This window comes from Phoca vitulina, unplaced genomic scaffold (genome assembly GCF_004348235.1).
Source record: "Phoca vitulina isolate PV1807 unplaced genomic scaffold, GSC_HSeal_1.0 scaffold12, whole genome shotgun sequence".
Lineage (NCBI taxonomy): Eukaryota > Metazoa > Chordata > Mammalia > Carnivora > Phocidae > Phoca > Phoca vitulina.
In genome coordinates this window covers 14,434,957-14,452,452 of record NW_022589715.1, presented here as the reverse complement: position 1 = coordinate 14,452,452, position 17,496 = coordinate 14,434,957, and the positions used below count along the sequence as shown (strand labels likewise).

Below are 17,496 nucleotides of genomic sequence, written 5' to 3'. Positions count from 1 at the left end.
TTTTTGTCAGATAATATGTCCAGTTTTGCTTTCAAAAAGTGAGATCACCATTATTCTTTTTTCTTTTTTTTTAAATTTTATCATGTTATGTTAGTCACCATACAATACATCATTAGTTTTTGATGTGGTGATCCATGATCCATTGTTTTCGTATAACACCCAGTGCTCCATGCAATACGTGCCCTCCTTAATATCCATCACCGGGCTAACCAATCCCCCCCACTCCCCTCTAAAACCCTGTTTGTTTCTCAGAGTCCATAGTCTCTCATGGTTCATCTCTCCCTCCGATGCCCCCTCCCTTCATTTTTCCCTTCCTTCTCCTAATGTCCTCCATGCTATTCCTTATGTTCCACAAATAAGTGAAACCATATGATAATTGACTTTCTCTGCTTGACTTATTTCACTTAGCATAATCTCCTCCAGTCCCATCCATGTTGATGTAAAAATTGGGTATTCATCCTTTCTCAATGCTGAGTAATATTCCATTGTATATATGGACCACATCTTCTTTATCCATTCATCTGTTGAAGGGCATCTTGGCTCTTTCCACAGTTTGGCTATTGCGGACATTGCTGCTATGAACATTGGGGTGCATATAGACCAATGGAACAGAATAGAGAACCCAGATATGGACCCTCAACTCTATGGTCAAATAATCTTCGACAAAGCAGGAAAAAACATGCAATGGAAAAAAGACAGTCTCTTCAATAAATGGTGCTGGGAAAATTGGACAGCCATATGCAGAAGAATGAAACTTGACCATTCTCTAACACCATACACAAAGATAAACTCAAAGTGGATGAAAGACCTCAATGTGAGACAGGAATCCATCAAAATCCTAGAGGAGAACATAGGCAATAACCTCTTTGACATCGCCCACAGCAACTTCTTTCAAGATACATCTCCAAAAGCTAGTGAAACAAAAGCAAAAGTGAAGTGTTGGGACTTCATCAAGATAAAAAGCTTCTGCACAGCAAAGGAAACAGTCAACAAAACAAAGAGGCAACCCACAGAATGGGAGAAGATATTTGCAAATGACACTACAGATAAAGGGCTGGTATCCAAGATCTATAAAGAACTTCTCAAACTCAACACCCGAAAAACAAATAAGTCAAAAAGTGGGCAGAAGATATGAAAAGACACTTCTCTGAAGAAGACATACAAATGGCTAACAGACACATGAAAAAATGTTCATCATCACTAGCCATCAGGGAAATCCAAATCAAAACCACATTGAGATACCACCTTACACCAGTTAGAATGGCAAAAATGGACAGGGAAAGAAACAACAAATGTTGGAGAGGTTGTGGAGAAAGGGGAACCCTCTTACACTGTTGGTGGGAATGCAAGTTGGTACAGCCACTTTGGAAAACAGTGTGGAGGTTCCTCAAAAATTTAAAAATAGAGTACCCTATGACCCAGCAATTGCAGTCCTGGGATGTAGTGAAAAGAAGGGCCATATGCACCTCAATGTTCATAGCAGCAATGTCCGCAATAGCCAAACTGTGGAGAGATCACCATTATTCTATGTGTGTATACCCACTAGGGAAGCACCCACCTCTGGTAGTGTGGGGATAAAGCTGGATTTCAGCAGGATTTTCTAGTTAATTAAACTGTTACTAGATATTTCACAAATGTAGAAGTTTCCTTTTTCCTCTTTCTTCAAAAACAGGTATCCTCCAGTGTGATCCAGGAACAATAAGAGAAGAAATACAGATATTTAGACTCTTTTGCCATGAATGCCAAAGAGTTTTCCATGACCGTTTGATTAATAATGAAGATAAACACTATTTCCATACTATTTTGACAGAAATGGCCAGTAAATATCAATTGTTATGTACCTGTTCTTTTTCTTTCTTTGGTGGGGGGCCTAGAAAAGCAATTTGATTTCTATAAAGAAAAATTAAAATGAGCTTAGATAAGGTAAAGCAAAATGAGTTTTAGTCATTCATGGGTAAAAGTTTTTCTCTTCAGTGACTCAAATATGTAGAAATATGAGAAATATTAGGAAAATCATTTTATTAAAATTCAGGAAGAATTAATATTTTAAATTCAGTATGCAATTTTAAGTAGAAAAGGGAAAGAAAGAGAACCAGCATTTTGTCTGGTAAGAAGCCAAGATATCTCTAAAGTACCTCTTATTTATTAAATATATATTCAATATCTATTATTTAATAAAATTTTTATTAATATTAAACATTCTTAATCTTAAATCCAGGAGATTATCAACCAAACTAAAATGGTGTGGTATCAACATGGCTTTCTCTCAACTTTCATTTACTAGTTAAGCCCTCTAAGTAAAGTAACAGCTGATATTATTCTGTATATCTTATTGAAACACTGCATTCAAGCTTATCATATATCACAAATTGATTTTGTTTTTTGAATAGATAAACATTTTGGAATTGCAATTGGCCTGGAATATTTTTTAAATAGACCCATCATCTTTGGAGACTTTATTAAGGTGAGTATCTTGAACTGACTTGCCTATATTTGAAGATAAATAAAGCACTTACTATTTTACAGTTCAATTTCATATTCAACAAGAACTTTGCATCTGTGAAGATTAAAGATCTAGACTAGGGGTCAGCAAGCTATGACCCATAGGCCAAATCTACCCCATTGCCCATTTTTGTAAATAAAGTTCTATGGACACACAGCCACACCCACCTGACTGTGTGCTGTTCTTTTACATGGCTGTTCTCACATGACAAGACACAGTGGGGAGGTAGCAACAGAGGCAATATGACCTGCAAAGCCTAAAGTACTTATTATCTGGCCCTTTAGAGAAACAGACTGCTGACTCCTGATCTAGTCACATTCGTTTTGGTAATAGTTTGAATCAGAGACCCATCAAGTTTTTGATTTGGAAGGAAACAGGGAGGGTTAGTTTCTTAACTCAGGACTGGCATTCCCCCCCTTACTGTATTCTGTGTAGCTGTTCAGCCTGTGCTCACACACGTCCAGCAGCTCAGTAGGTAACCATGCTGCCCTCCTCATTTCAGGGTAGCTCTCATCAGTAGCAAAATTTTTCTGACATTATGCTCCTCAGTTTGTACCCCCAATAACGTGTACCCACCAGCCCTAATTTTGCCTTCTAGAACCGCCTTGAATAAGTCTTCTTCTAACCATCCTACCTATGTTGATAGGTAACCATCTCGTTTTACCAAGTTGACTTTTGTTTGGGTACAACATTCCTAGTGTCTCCAAGAGGGCAGGGGCTGTGTCTGTTCTGTTCACCCTAAATCCCCAGCTTCCCGCACAGAGCTAGGTATAGAGCAGGCTCTCAATCAGCACTGGTTAAACAAAAGCACGAACTTGTCTTTATATTGTATGTATGCAATTACCTCATCACCCTGGTAATCCCTATCAAATAAAAAAGATAAATAATTTATTTACATGCAATATATCTATTTAAATGTATTATTAAAAACAAAGTCCAAAGTTTGTTTCCAGGTGGTGATTATATTTCCCATGTGTTTCTACTGATAAAATCATCAAATGGAGAATAAAGCAAAGGGAAAACAACAGTTGGACCCTTCTTGCATTATTTTAGTCACTGGCTCCAAATGAAAATGCCCCCAGGGCAGTTGCCCCAGCAAAGAAAAGACCACATCCACAGGTCCACACAAGACATCAAACAGGAACTCAATTCCTTCTAGTTCACCCCAAATTTCATTCTCCATGATTTATTTAATCAGATGACTGCTGTGTAAAAACTACATGTAGTTCTGGCATGATTGTTTATGACCATAACAGTCTGGCATGCATCATTTTCAGCCCATTTAGCTTCTCTGATGTCAACAGCCTGAGAGCAAAAGTACAAACCCAAAGTTAGGTATAGCAAGAAAAACTGGAAACCTATTTCTGAGCTGCTGTATGAATTTTATGGCAAAGATCATTGAAATTCCAATGTACTGTTTGAAGTTAAATGAAATGGATTTTCAGTTACTATGAAAATCTGAGTTTCTTAGTCCCATTTCCTTGGGTTGAAAGCCTTGCGCACATATATATGCAAATATATATACAAATAAATAAAATATGCATGCAAATGATTACATAGTAACATGGATAAAATAATGTTCCCTCCTAAGGTTATGAATGTTGTGTATATTTCTGTGTCATAATTGATCTAACTTGGTCCCTCTCCCATAAATCATCTTATAGTTTGGAGCAGATAAGATTGACCGGATCTATGATGACATGCCCGATATGGAGAAAATCGCAAATGTTCTAGAGGACTATCTTGATGATTATAACCTTACAAATCCCAAAGAAGTAAAGTTGGTGTTCTTCCAGGATGCTATAGAACATGTTTCAAGGTATGTACTATAAGGTGCCCAATAATGCATTGATCTAATTTCTTGTGTATTAAAAGGTAAGAATTAAGTCATACAAAAGTCTTTAGATTTCTAGATAAACAAAGGCCTATTAGCAAATCTTGCTATAATGTAAAAGTTATTATATATATATTTATTTATTTTATTATTTATTTATTTATTTTAGAAAGGGGAAAAGAGAGAGGAGAGCAGGGGTGGGGAGGGGCAGAGGGAGAGGAAGAGAGAGAATCTGAAGCAGGCTCCACACCCAGTTTGGAGCCCAATGCAGGGCTTGAGCTCAGGACCCTGAGATCATGACCTGAGCCAAAATCAAGAGTCGGACACTTAACTGACTGAGCCACCCAGGTGCCCCTCCTTATATATTTTAAATATAAGTGGCATGAACTTTCTATGGAGTCCCAGGGGTTATTTTTGCTAAATATTAATAGGTTGTTTTTGTTTGTTTTAAATGCCCTGTCTCATTACAAAAAAGGATCTAAGGTAGTTTACAGAGATCCATGTACAGTATGACAAGGCTGATTACATGCATGCCTAAAGAAAGATGCATTTCAAGATTATAGCAAAATGAGTGAAATCCAAGGATTGTAGATTCCATCTGCTTATGAGTGTGACTCTCACCCACCAAAGTTTCCTTTGAGAGACATCCCTGACAAATAGGTATCCAGCCTGAATATCTGCAGTCCTTGGGGCATACACCACTTTTTTTTCCAAATTTTAATTCCAGTATAATTGACATACAATGTTGTATTAGTTTCAGATGTACAGTACAGTGATTCAACACTTCTGCACAGTATTCGGTGCTCATCATGACAAGTGCACTCTGAATCCCCTTCACCTATTTCACCCATCCCCCCCTCTGGTAACCATCAGTTTGTTCTCAATATTTAAGAGTCTGTTTTTTTGGTCTCCTTTTTTTTCTTTGTTCTTTTGTTTTGTCTCTTTAATTCCACATATGAGGGAAATCATAGGATGCACCACTTTTTTTATTTTTTTTAAATATTTTACTTATTTGTCAGAGAGAGAGAGAGAGAGCACAAGCAGGGGGAGCGGCAGGAGAGGGAGAAGCAGGCTCCCCGCTGAGCAGGGAGCCCAACGCGGGGCTCGATCTCAGGATCCTGGGATCACGACCCAAGCCAAAGCCAGACACCCAACCATCTGAGCCACCCAGGCGTCCCAGGATGCACCACTTTTTAAAGTGCATCTGTGTACTGTTGGACAATTCCAAGTATTGAAATGACGCTTCAAGGATGATGCCAAATCTGCTCCCTGTGACATCTGTATCTGTCCCATCCTGTGAAGCAGTGACAATAACGGCATGAATATAAAACCATGATACGGAGTATCTCATTTAACTGTGATAACGCCTCTCTGCGGCTCAATATCCTAATCTCTCTACAAATAAGACTCAGAGAATATTCCAGTGGTCATAATCAGCCACTGCAACCCTTGGTGGCTTCATTAGTTCATGATCTCATGGTTCCCAGTGGTTCTGTCTTGGGGTCTCAGTGCAGTTCAAGTCAGACAGCAGCTGGAGGGCCTGGCACACCTCTGCCTCTGTGCGTACTGCCTGTGCCTCTTACGCGGTGGCATCGGGGTGTCCGGGCTTCTCCCATGGCTCCGGGCTCCCAAGCTTGTGCCCTGAGAGTGACAGTAGAAGCCAAATGGCCTCTCACGACTTAACCTAGGAAGTCACATAGCATCACTTCTACCATAACTCTGTTAGTCAACAGAGTGGCACAGGCCCACCCCGTCCACAAGAAGGGGTCAGAGACTCTATCTCTTGACAGGATCAAAGAGCCAGTAGGACCAGAAATAGTACTGCAGCCATTTTTGGACAATACTGTGTACCACAGAGAGATTAGGTGAATTGTCCAAAGTCCGCAAGCTAGTGAGTCATAGGCAGAGAATCGCATCCAGCCCTTTGACTCTAACTTGGCTGCAGGTGCCTCCACCCAAAATGGATCCAGTTTTTTCATTACAGCCCTCCAAATATTTGAAAACTGTGACTAGGTTCCTCTTAGCGTTGTATTCTCTGGGCAGATATAACCCAGATCTTCCACTATTGCCTGTTAGGGATTATTTCCAGCCTCAACATACTGAGCACTTGATAATTTCTCCACGTTCCACTTAAAATGTGACACGCAGACTTGATACGGTAGTCTGTGGAATCTGCAGTGTGAAGTGTGTGTGAGTGAGGACAGGATCTCCCACGGTCTGCTACCATAGCAAGATTTTAATGACTGGTTTTTTTCCCTTGTGAACTACATTTTAGTATTGCATCGTGTTAATTTTGACTGTTAAATCCTAGGATTTTTTTTCTATAAACCATAAGCAATCAAGTCTTTTACCTTTCCTCTACTTCTGTTTAATTAACTCTAATTTGAGAATTTATTTTTGTCACAACTCCAGTGTTATACAATAGTTTGTCATTGGGTTGTCAAGATACCACTTGCTTCTCATCTATCCCCCTGCCGACATACCCACACACTACCTCCTAACAACGTTTATCCGATAGCTCACACAGGCCCTGAGCCTGCAAAGAAAAAATAATGGCAGTACTCTGTCTGAGGAACTTCCTGGAGAATAGACCAGATGATAGGCAAAGTCAACTTAATTTTATTTATAATCTTTCTGACTTCTGTGAAAGAAAATCACCAGGCTACTCAAGGATTGCTTAAAGTATTACAGGAGGAAATTAAAAGCCATTTGTAGAATGGAGGAGATTTGGTTTTCAGATACACAAAGGGCTGCCATGTGAATAACGATGTAGACATCTTTTTCTAAAGAGGATCAGTAGTTAGGAATTAGAGTAAACAAATTTCTGCTTGTAAGGGTTTTCAAATACCTACTGCTGAGTAGCAATAGAAAGGGCTTCATTATGAACATGAATTATGGGACAATTACTAAATATTCAGTAATTTAGCAGATACTACGTTTCCATTTGTTGGTGACATTTTAGACTTTTTTTTTTTTTTTGCATAGGATAAGTGGATAAAAGCCTTCTCAACTCAGAAAAAAAAAATTGTTTTTACTTTAGAGCCTGTGTTTTCAAAGGGCAATTTGCTCCAGGCTGTTTCCACCTATTACATATGCCCAAAGTTGTCACCACACTTCAAGGATGGTAAAACAGATCTCTATGAAAATGTAAGCCACTAATGAGGACAGCCTTCTCTTGTCTACTACAATAGAGAAAATGTAACCTTGGAGGATTTCTAATGAAGGGGGTTTTCTATCTCTGGATATGTAAGTTGACAGGAAGAAGAACACTGGAAACAGAATGGACAAGTTATTTGTTTCCAATAATCTAAGATGAAAATAATCAAATTACTGTACTATACATGAAACAAGGAAAGAGTAACATATAAAATGCAAGATTTTTATAATAGTCAATATTTCATCTACTGTCGAACGTGTGCACATTATGGAAAACAATAGCAAAACATTATTACATATCCCTTTACCTCTCAATTTTATACCTACCTGGGTGACTGAAGAGAAATAAACAATGATCTGTTGTGCCTTCTGTTAGATGTGCCACTCTGTTAGAGACGTAACAGTGGAAATGGTGCCTAAATCATCTGTTTGCTTACTGTAGGGGAGGAGTTGGCAAAAGATCCTAGGAAAGGAGCCAACAAACTTCTTTTATAAAGGGCCAGGTAATAAATATTTTAGACTCTGCAGGTCATATGGTCCCTGTCACAACTACTCAATTCTGCCATTGAAACACAAAAGCAGGGCGCCTGGGTGGCTCAGTCGGTTAAGGGTCTGCCTTCGGCTCAGGTCATGATCCCAGGGTGCTGGGATTGAGTCCCGCATCAGATTCCCTGCTCAGCGAGGAGTCTGCTTCTCCCTCTCCCTCTACCCCTCCCTCCTGCTCGTTCTCTCTCTCTCTCTAATAAATAAATAAAATCTTTTAAAAAAAAAAGAAAGAAAAGAAAAGAAATACAAAGTCTTTCTCTACTTTGCTGCCTGCAGGATTGCCCGCATGATCCGTCAGGAAAGAGGCAACGCCCTGCTTGTTGGAGTGGGAGGCACAGGAAAGCAGTCTCTTACAAGACTTGCAGCTCACATATGTGGTTACAAATGTTTGCAAATTGAACTGAGCCGGGGATATAATTATGACAGTTTTCACGAAGACCTGAGGAAGCTGTACAAACTGGCTGGTGTAGATGACAGGAATATGGTCTTTCTCTTCACGGACACCCAGGTATATGTTTAAATAGCTAAAGTACAAGTGTCATGATCATGAGTGTGCTTTGAATAGTTTGTATGATGTAGTTCAAGGAACCGTTCCCTTGGATAGCAGATGTCTTAGACCTTGTAAAAGACTTTTATACTACGTTTTCATTTATTTTACCAACCATTTTGTTACCCTTTAAATTCCAAGTAAGTAAATACGATCAAAGATTAAGGGGGTGAGAGAGGTTTGAACTTTTCTTTGAGAAGGACATGGGTAGTAGAAAGTAATAAATTGTTTCTGTAGCAGTAAATATAAGTAAGTTATTCCCTAACTGAAATCAATTAGGGAAATATGCCTTACACAAGAAAAGGAAAATAATGATGTCTGTTTTAGGGTTAAATTAACTTTAAAATTAAAATAGGATTACATGATTACATTTATGTCTATAAGAACCAATTTAACTGATCTCGAATTTATTCTAAAGAAGAAAATTTTCTGCATTGACTATACTTGGGCATTTCAACGTTAGGGAAAATAAACTTGTATAGAAATTAGGCAGGAATAAAAAAGTGATAGATCTGATGCATAAATATCTTAAATTATTTTAAATTAAGTACAGTCATAAAATGGGAAAATATTTTTAACATCTGTGACATGCAGGGAATTTATATCTGAATATATAAATATTTTTTCACAAATGAGAAAGGACCCATAGCCAAATGTATATACACCACCAGCTCTGGCCACCAACGATTGAGTGGAAAATAAAGCAAGCAGAGATGATTATCCACAGAGCAAAGCCAGGGGGCCCATTCAGAAAGGAAACTTGGTGTACAGGTTGGCTTGAGTTAAGACCACAAAGAGAGAGCCTTTCTGGCCTTGGAGCCAGTTCTCCTGTTCCACCCTGGCAGAGAAACTAATTTGTAACTTCACCCATTGCTGAACACAGCTTTTAGCCCACCTGACCAGAAACCTAACCAGAGTACACGAGAAGCTGCATGGCCCATCTAGCAGCCCTGCTCCCTGTCTGCAAAGCAGTGGCTTCATCTGGCCAGAGAATTCAGTGCACAGCCTTGCTTGATTTAGGTCCCCAAACAATGAGCCATGGGGGCCTTGGGTCTCACTCCACTGCCCCACCAGGACAGGGAAGCTAATTCATAGCCTTACCTGTTACTGAGTATAGTACCCAGTCCCAGCCATCTAGGAAGCCAGACCAGAGAATCTAGGCAACCACATAGCCCATCCTACAACCTTGCTTGGGGAGAGAACCAAGTCAGCAGTCCTGTCCAACTGTTCTCAGCCAGGATACCCCACCTCCAACCTCAGAGCTTGGGCAGTGGCCTCACCCCAAAGTAGACCCTGACAGCAAGCCCCACCTGCTCAAGGATTGCTAGCTGACATGTCCAGAAACCCAAACTAAGCAGACTGATGAGGAATTGTCTCTGCCACAGCGAACCTGTAAAGTCTGGAAGAGGTGACTGCTTACTCAAATGAGCAGATACCAGTGTAAGGAATCAAGGATCATGAAAAATGAGGTAAACATGACACCACCAAAGAAAATGAACAAAACCCCAATAACTGACCCTAAATAAATGGAGATCAATGAATGTCAAATAAAGAACTCAGAATAATTCTCTTAAAGAAATTTAGTGAGCTCTAAGAACACACAGACAACTAAACAAAATTGGGAAAATAATGGATGAACAGAACAAGAAGTTCAACAAGGAAAAAGAAACCATCAAAAAACCTGAATAGAAATCCTGAACTGAAAAATACAATGACTGAACTGAAGAATTCAATGGAGAGCTTCAAAAGCACACTTGACCATGCAGAATAAAGAATCAGTCACTTAAAAGACAGGACATTTGAAATTATCCAGTTAGAGGCACAAAAAGAAAAAAGAATGATAAAGCCTACAGAACTGATAGGACATAATGAAAAGAAATAAGGTCCAAATTATGAGAATTCCAGAAGAAGAGAAAGAAAAAGAAACAAAAAAATATATTTAAAGCAATAATGGTTGAAAACTTTCCAAACCTGGAGAGAGAAATGGACATCCAGATCCATGAGGCTCAAATAGGTTGAACCTGAAAGGGGCTACACTGAGACACATTATAATTAAATATATAAAGAACTCATACAACTCAATAGCAAAAAAAAAAAAATTCAATTTAAAAAAATGGGCAGAGGACCTGAATAGACAGTTTTCCAAAGAAGACATGCATATGTCCAACAGAACAGGTACATGAAGAGATACTCAACATCAGTAATATCAGGGAAATGCAAATCAAAACCACAATGAGATATCACCTCACACAATTACATGCCAACAAATTGAATAACCTGGAAGACATGGATAAAATCCTAGAAACATATAGCCTACCATGGCTATCATCAAAAAGACAAGGGACAACAAGCATTGGCAAGGATGTGGAAAAACAGGAACCGTGTGCACTGTTGGTGGAAATTAAATTGGTGCAGCCGCTTTCTTTTGGCTTTTGGCTCAGAGGAGGCAAAGGTGCAACTGTCTTCGGTTGTCCCAAATCCGGGTTCATCCGATACCAGCCACCTCCGCCATGCCACCTAAGTTCTACCAGGGGCTGGAGGATGGGGAAAATGGTGCAAAGCCGTGTACCTGAGGTGCACCGGTGGCGAAGTCAGTGCCATGTCTGCCCTGGCCCCGAAGATCGGCTTACTGGGTCTGTCTTCAAAAAAGGTTGGTGATGACATTGCCAAGGCGACTGGTGATTGGAAGGGTCTAAGGATTACAGTAAAACTGACCATTCGGAACAGACAGGCCCAGATTGAAGTGGTACCTTCTGCCTCTGCCCTAATTATCAAAGCCCTCAAGGAACCACCAAGAGACAGAAAGAAGCAGAAAAGCATTAAGCACAGTGGAAATATCACTTTTGATGAGATTGTCAATATTGCCTGACAGATGCAACACCGATCTTTAGCCAGAGAACTCTCTGGAACCATTAAAGAGATCCTGGGGACTGCCCAGTCTGTGGGCTGTAATGTTGATGGCCACCACCCTCATGACATCGTAGATGACATCAACAGTGGTGCAGTGGAATGCCCAGCTAGTTAACTACAAAGGAAAATATTTCAATAAAGGATCATTTGACAACCCCCCCAAAAATAATAATAATAATAAATAAAAAATAAATTGATGCAGCCACTATGGAAAACAGTATGGAGGTTCCTCAAACACTTAAAAGTAGAACTACCATATGATCCAGCAATCCCACTTCTGGGTATATAGCCAAAGGAAATGAAAACAAGATCTCAAAGAGATATTTGAACTCCCATGTTTATTGCAGCATTATTCACAATTGTCAAGATATGGAAACAACCTGAGTGTCCATCAATAGATGAATGGATAAAGAAGATATGGCATGTATACACACACACACACACACACACACACACACACACAAGTATACACACACAGAGACCCATAATGGAGTATCATTCAGCCCTGAGGAAGAAGGAAATCCTGCTGTTTACAACATGGATGAACCTTGAGGACATTATGCTAAATGAAATAGTCAACAGAGAAAGATAAATACTGTATGATATCACTTATATGTGGATCTAAAAGAAGCCAAACTCATGGAAACAGAAAGCATAGTGGTTACCAGGGGCTGGAGGATGGGGAAGATGGTGAGATGTTGGTCAAAGGGTACAAACTTCCAGTTATAAGATGAATTAAGTTCTAAGAATCTAATGTACAGCATGGTGACTATAGTTAACAAAACTTATATACTTTAATGTTGTGAAGAGAGTAAACCTGAAATGTTCTCACCACAAAAAAGAAAAGAAAAGAAATGGTAATTATGTGATGTGATGGAAGTGTTAACTAATACCATAGTGGTAATCATGTTGCAATGTGTAAGTGTAGCAAATCAATACATTGTACACCTTAAATTTACAAAATGTTATATGTCAATTATATCTCAATAAAGCTGGAAAATAAATACAAATACAGTCTTTTTCAAGTGAAAAGGAAAAGACAAGCACATCAATAGAAGAAATTTTAAAATGTAATAAAATGTGAATAGAAAGTCCCCCCCCCCCCGCAAAAAAAAAAAAATATCAAGGGCTTTAAACACCTGAAGAAATGTTCAGCCTCACCAGTAACCAAAGAAATTTCAGTAAAGATAAATGTCAGGGGTTGGCCTTGCACACAGACAAAGGTTAAAAAATCATAATATGCAGTATTGACAAAGGTGTCAGGAAACAGGCCTTGCATAGACCTCACTTGTGAATTAGCAAAATCATCTGGAAGGTGATTGGCAATATGCAGTTAAAGCCCTTAAATTTCTCTTACCTGTAATCACAACTGCATACAAGGTTGTATGTACAAGAAAATCTAATACAGTATTTTAAAATAACAGTTAATTTTAAGTAGCCTCATTTTTCAATGAGAGAGTCACACAAGTAAATTGTGCTGTAATTATACAATAGGACAGTTTGTAAAAAATTTGAAATTACTTTGTGGAAATACACATTAATTAATGTGAAAAGTATTTATGATGTGTTGTTACATCATAACACATACACAAATCATCTACCATATAGGTTCTTTGGTTTAATGTATAACTAAACAGATATGCTGTATATACAATTAGAAAATGTCTGGGTCATGGGATTGTGAGTGATTTTTTTATTTTCTTAATTTTGTTTATCTGTAGTTTCTTATTATTCTGAAATTAAAATATTTCTTATAGAAGTTTAATGTTGCTTTTAAAAATTAAGCAAGTTATATAAAAAGGCTCTAAGTATTAAAGCTCCAAAGATCAAGTCAGACTGTCTTGCTCCACTTTAAGCAAACAAAAGGCTATTATACCCTTTTGAAAGCCCCAATCAATCTCAAATGTTCTATGTTAATGGAGAGTAAACATAACCATAATAACTGAAATTAATGTGTGTATGTATATATATATATATATAACTATTATAAATACGAGAAGTTGAGAGAAACAAGACATTAAAATTTTAATTTGCTATTTCTAGCAAATACAAAGTAGTTATAAGTATGTTTAGATAATATGAAGAATATAATTTCTAAGCTGGAATTAATGGCTATATACTACATTTATATTTTACAAAGAAAGTAAATATTTTCTAATACTACTGAAGGTTTACAAAAATTGATCATATGTTAGACTTAAACAAATTTTCAAGAAATTCAAAAAAGCATAAACTACGGTGATAACATTCTTTGTTATCACAAAGATCAGATCACGCTCTGATCAAAGGAGAAATTAATGATGTGGCTCAGGACTTTAAAACATTCATATAGGGGTGCCTGGGTGACTCAATCTTTTAAGCATCTGCCTTGGGCTCAGGTCATGATCCCGGGGTCCTGGGATCAAGCCCGGCATTGGGGTCCCTGCTCAAAGGACAGGGCGCCTGTCCTTTCTCTCTCTGCCCCTCCCCTCACTTGCATGCCTATGTGTATATATTGGGGAGCCTGCTTCTCCCTCTCCTCCCTGCTCATGCTGTCTCTTGCTAGCTCTCTCTCTCTATCTCTCTCTCTCTTAAATAAATAAAATCTTTAAAAAAAATTTCATATAAAAAATTCCTGAGTCAAGAACATCAAAATTTAAATCTCTATTTAGAGAACAGGGAAAATGAACTTAATATAAATAAAAATCTGTGAATGCAGCCAAACAGTTCTTAGGATTAAATTTATAGATTTGAATAAAAAATTAGAAACTACATATATTAGTTGACTTAAAAGTTCAGGAAAATAAAGATCACAAGGTAACAACAACAAAAAAAAAGTGAATAATAAGATAAAAGCAGAAATAAGTAAATCAGGACAAAGAACTAACTAGTGTTTGCTCTTGGGGAAAATTAACAAGACACAATTATGCCAACTTCAAGAAAAAAACAAAAAGTTACAAGTGAAGAAAATAAAACAACAGATATTTTGTCATAGTTAAATATATAGAACTCAAACTTCTTAACACTAAAAAGTTAACTGGAACAAAAGGATAAATTGTAGATTTCTTAAATATTTGCATCAATTATTAGAGGCAAAAGGTTTATTTTATAATATGAAAACTACTCATTCAAATTTAAATTCCAATATTTAAATGGTTATAGTTTGAACAGATTTTTTAATGGAAAATAATAAATGTGGAATCATATTTGCCCTTGCTAATAATCAAAGAAATGCAAATTAAATTCTCCCAAAGCAAAATTCTCCCTAAACTAGCAAAAATAAATGTTAAAAGTTAAAGGTTAAAGGAAATCTTACTTGAATTGAATGGGAAATTTAAAAATCTTCAAAATCCAGAAACTATTCATGCATTTTAATGGCTGATCCCACTCCTGGGAATTTTTTTATTTAAGATTTATTTATTTATTAATTTGAGAGAGAGAGAGAGAGCACGAGCAGGGGGGCATGGGGGAGGAACAGAGGGAGAGGGAGAAGCAGACTCCCTACTGAGCAGGGAGCCCAACACTGGGCTCAATCCCAGGACCCTGAGATCATGACCTGAGCAGAAGGCAGATGCTTAACTGACTGAGCCACCCAGGCACCCTCCACTCCTGGGAATTTATCCCCAGGAAATAATCCAACTGGGGAAAAAATCTATAGAACTACATATGTTCTTAAAATGTAAACAAGACTCTGGACCATTTAAGTCTATGTAAAAATAGGGCACATTAGCTCAATAGTGTGTTATGCTCCCATTAATGGTTATAAATACAATGAGTACTCTACAGAATTATGGATAAATATTTATGAGAAAATATTAGCTGAAAAAGGGCAGAATATAAAATGGTTGCACAGGGGTGCCTGGGTAGCTCAGTCAGTTAAGCATCCAACTCTTGGTTTCGGCTCAGGTCATGATCTCATGGGTCGTTGGATCCAGCCCCACGTTGGGCTCCATGCTCATCAGGGAGTCTGCTTGAAAATTTTCTCTCTGCCCCTCCCCTCACTTGCATGCCTACGTGTGCATGCGTGCTCTCTCTCTCTCTCTCAAATAAACAAAATTTTATTTTTTTATTTCATTTTTTTTAAAGATTGTATTTATTTATTTGACAGAGAGAGACACAGCGAGAGAGGGAACACAAGCAGGGGGAGTGGAAGAGGGAGAAACAGGCTTCCCACGGAGCAGGGAGCCCAATGTGGGGCTCGATCCCAGGACCCTGGGATCATGACCTGAGCCGAAGGCAGATGCTTAATGACTGAGCCACCCAGGCACCCCTAAACAAATTTTTAAAATAAATTAAAAAATAACTGTAAAATAAAATGTTTGTACATGTTACTTGAACCATGAAAAAGATGAATTCCTTTTAAGAAACAATACAGGAAAGGGGCATTTGGGGGGCTCAGTCATTATGAGTCTGCCTCTGGCTCAGGTCATCGGCTCAGGTCATCGAGCCCCGCGTCGGGCTCCCTGCTCCACAGGAAGCCTGCTTCTCCCTCTCCCACTCCCCCTGCTTGTGTTCCCTCTCTCGCGGTGTCTCTCTCTGTCAAATAAATAAAATCTTTAAAAAAAAAAAGAAAAAGAAGCAATACAGGAAGGAAAAATGAAAAATCAATGCACTTCTGTGTTAGAATATTAAGATTCTAATTTTTAAGATTATTTTCTCTTAAAGATAAAATTAACTCAATGTGAATTTTGATTAAATATTTGGTTTACAATTTACACATAATAAATGTGAACCGATTGGGTGAGTTACAATGATCACTCTGCTTTCTTCTACAGATTGTAGTGGAGGAGTTCCTGGAAGATATAAATAACATCCTGAACTCAGGTGAAGTGCCCAATTTATTTGAAAAGGATGAACTGGAACATGTTTTAGCAGCCACCAGACCAAGGGCGAAAGAAGTAGGCATTTCTGAGGGGAACAGAGATGAGGTAGGACATGTCACAGTGGTGATACGGCTTTAGTAAAACAAAAAGTTGTGTTAGCCTTCCTTTCTTTTTTTTCTTTTTTTCCTTTTTTTAACAATCTACAAATCCCTTTGAGGAGTCCATGGATGGATGTTTTTTCCAATATAATTGGTTTCCTTTGTAATTCTATGTATTTTACTCCCTGCATTCAAAGCATTGGTTCACCAGACTTCCAAAGAGGTCAGTGGAAAGCAGAAAACAGAAACCCTACTGCCCCACGGAGGTCATAGTCTTGTCCAAACTGGACAGTTTGCCATATCCTTCTTTCAACACAAAGGGATTTCCCATATCCTCCGTGCCCTGCCTGAGGAGTGCAGTACTTTTGATTCCCTTGCCTATCAGCAAGATCAGAGCACCTGAAACAGAAATGGATTCCCCCACGTCTCCGGGCCTAGCCCCATCCGAGAAACAACCCAGCTCCTGTCCTCCTCCATTTCTCCAACACAGTGCTAGATTCCATATGCTGCTATTGGCCCGCCCCTGTGCTTTCCCTTGCTTCTGGATGTTCTTCAATTTTTTGAACATTCTTTCTTAGGCCTTCTCTGTGTCCTTTTATGAGATCTCCTCTACTCTACTAGGTCAGGGCTTGTACATACAAACAGCAGGGTCTACTTCAGCTGACGAGAGCAGAAAGGGGTTTATTCGAGGAACACAGAATCACTGGGAGAGCCCAAGAAAGGGACTCCAGGCTGAGTTCCTCAGCATGATCATGAGATGCACGTGGTAGAAGTCAGTGGTCAGGGAAGCTGCCAAGCCTGGAAGCCACTGAACCCATCAGCAATCAGCATGCTGCTGCTTCGGCTGCCGGCTCCAAAGCCACACATCCCCAGCCTCGTCAGAACATAGCTGACAGGGCGCCTGGGTGGCTCAGTTGGTTAAGCAACTGCCTTCGGCTCAGGTCATGATCCTGGAGTCCCGGGATCGAGTCCCGCATCGGGCTTCCTGCTCAGCAGGGAGTCTGCTTCTCCCTCTGACCCTCCTCCCTCTCATATGCTCTCTCTCTCTCTCATTCTCGCTCTCTCAAATAAATAAATAAAATCTTTAAAAAAAAAAAAAA

The 17,496-nt window shown here is 38.8% G+C and overlaps 1 protein-coding gene and 1 pseudogene across 1 annotated transcript in view; both read left to right on the top strand.

Annotated features, from left to right (window-relative positions):
• DNAH6 (dynein axonemal heavy chain 6) overlaps positions 1-17,496 on the top strand; it is a 213,437-nt gene that overhangs the window by 115,001 nt on the left and 80,940 nt on the right. The window contains exons 43-47 of the mRNA XM_032410573.1: positions 1,673-1,819; positions 2,391-2,464; positions 4,168-4,322; positions 8,316-8,547; positions 16,251-16,403. Of these exons, the coding sequence (XP_032266464.1) occupies positions 1,673-1,819; positions 2,391-2,464; positions 4,168-4,322; positions 8,316-8,547; positions 16,251-16,403 (761 nt within the window). The remainder of the gene's footprint in view (positions 1-1,672; positions 1,820-2,390; positions 2,465-4,167; positions 4,323-8,315; positions 8,548-16,250; positions 16,404-17,496) is intronic.
• Positions 10,740-11,611, top strand: LOC116636388 (annotated as a pseudogene).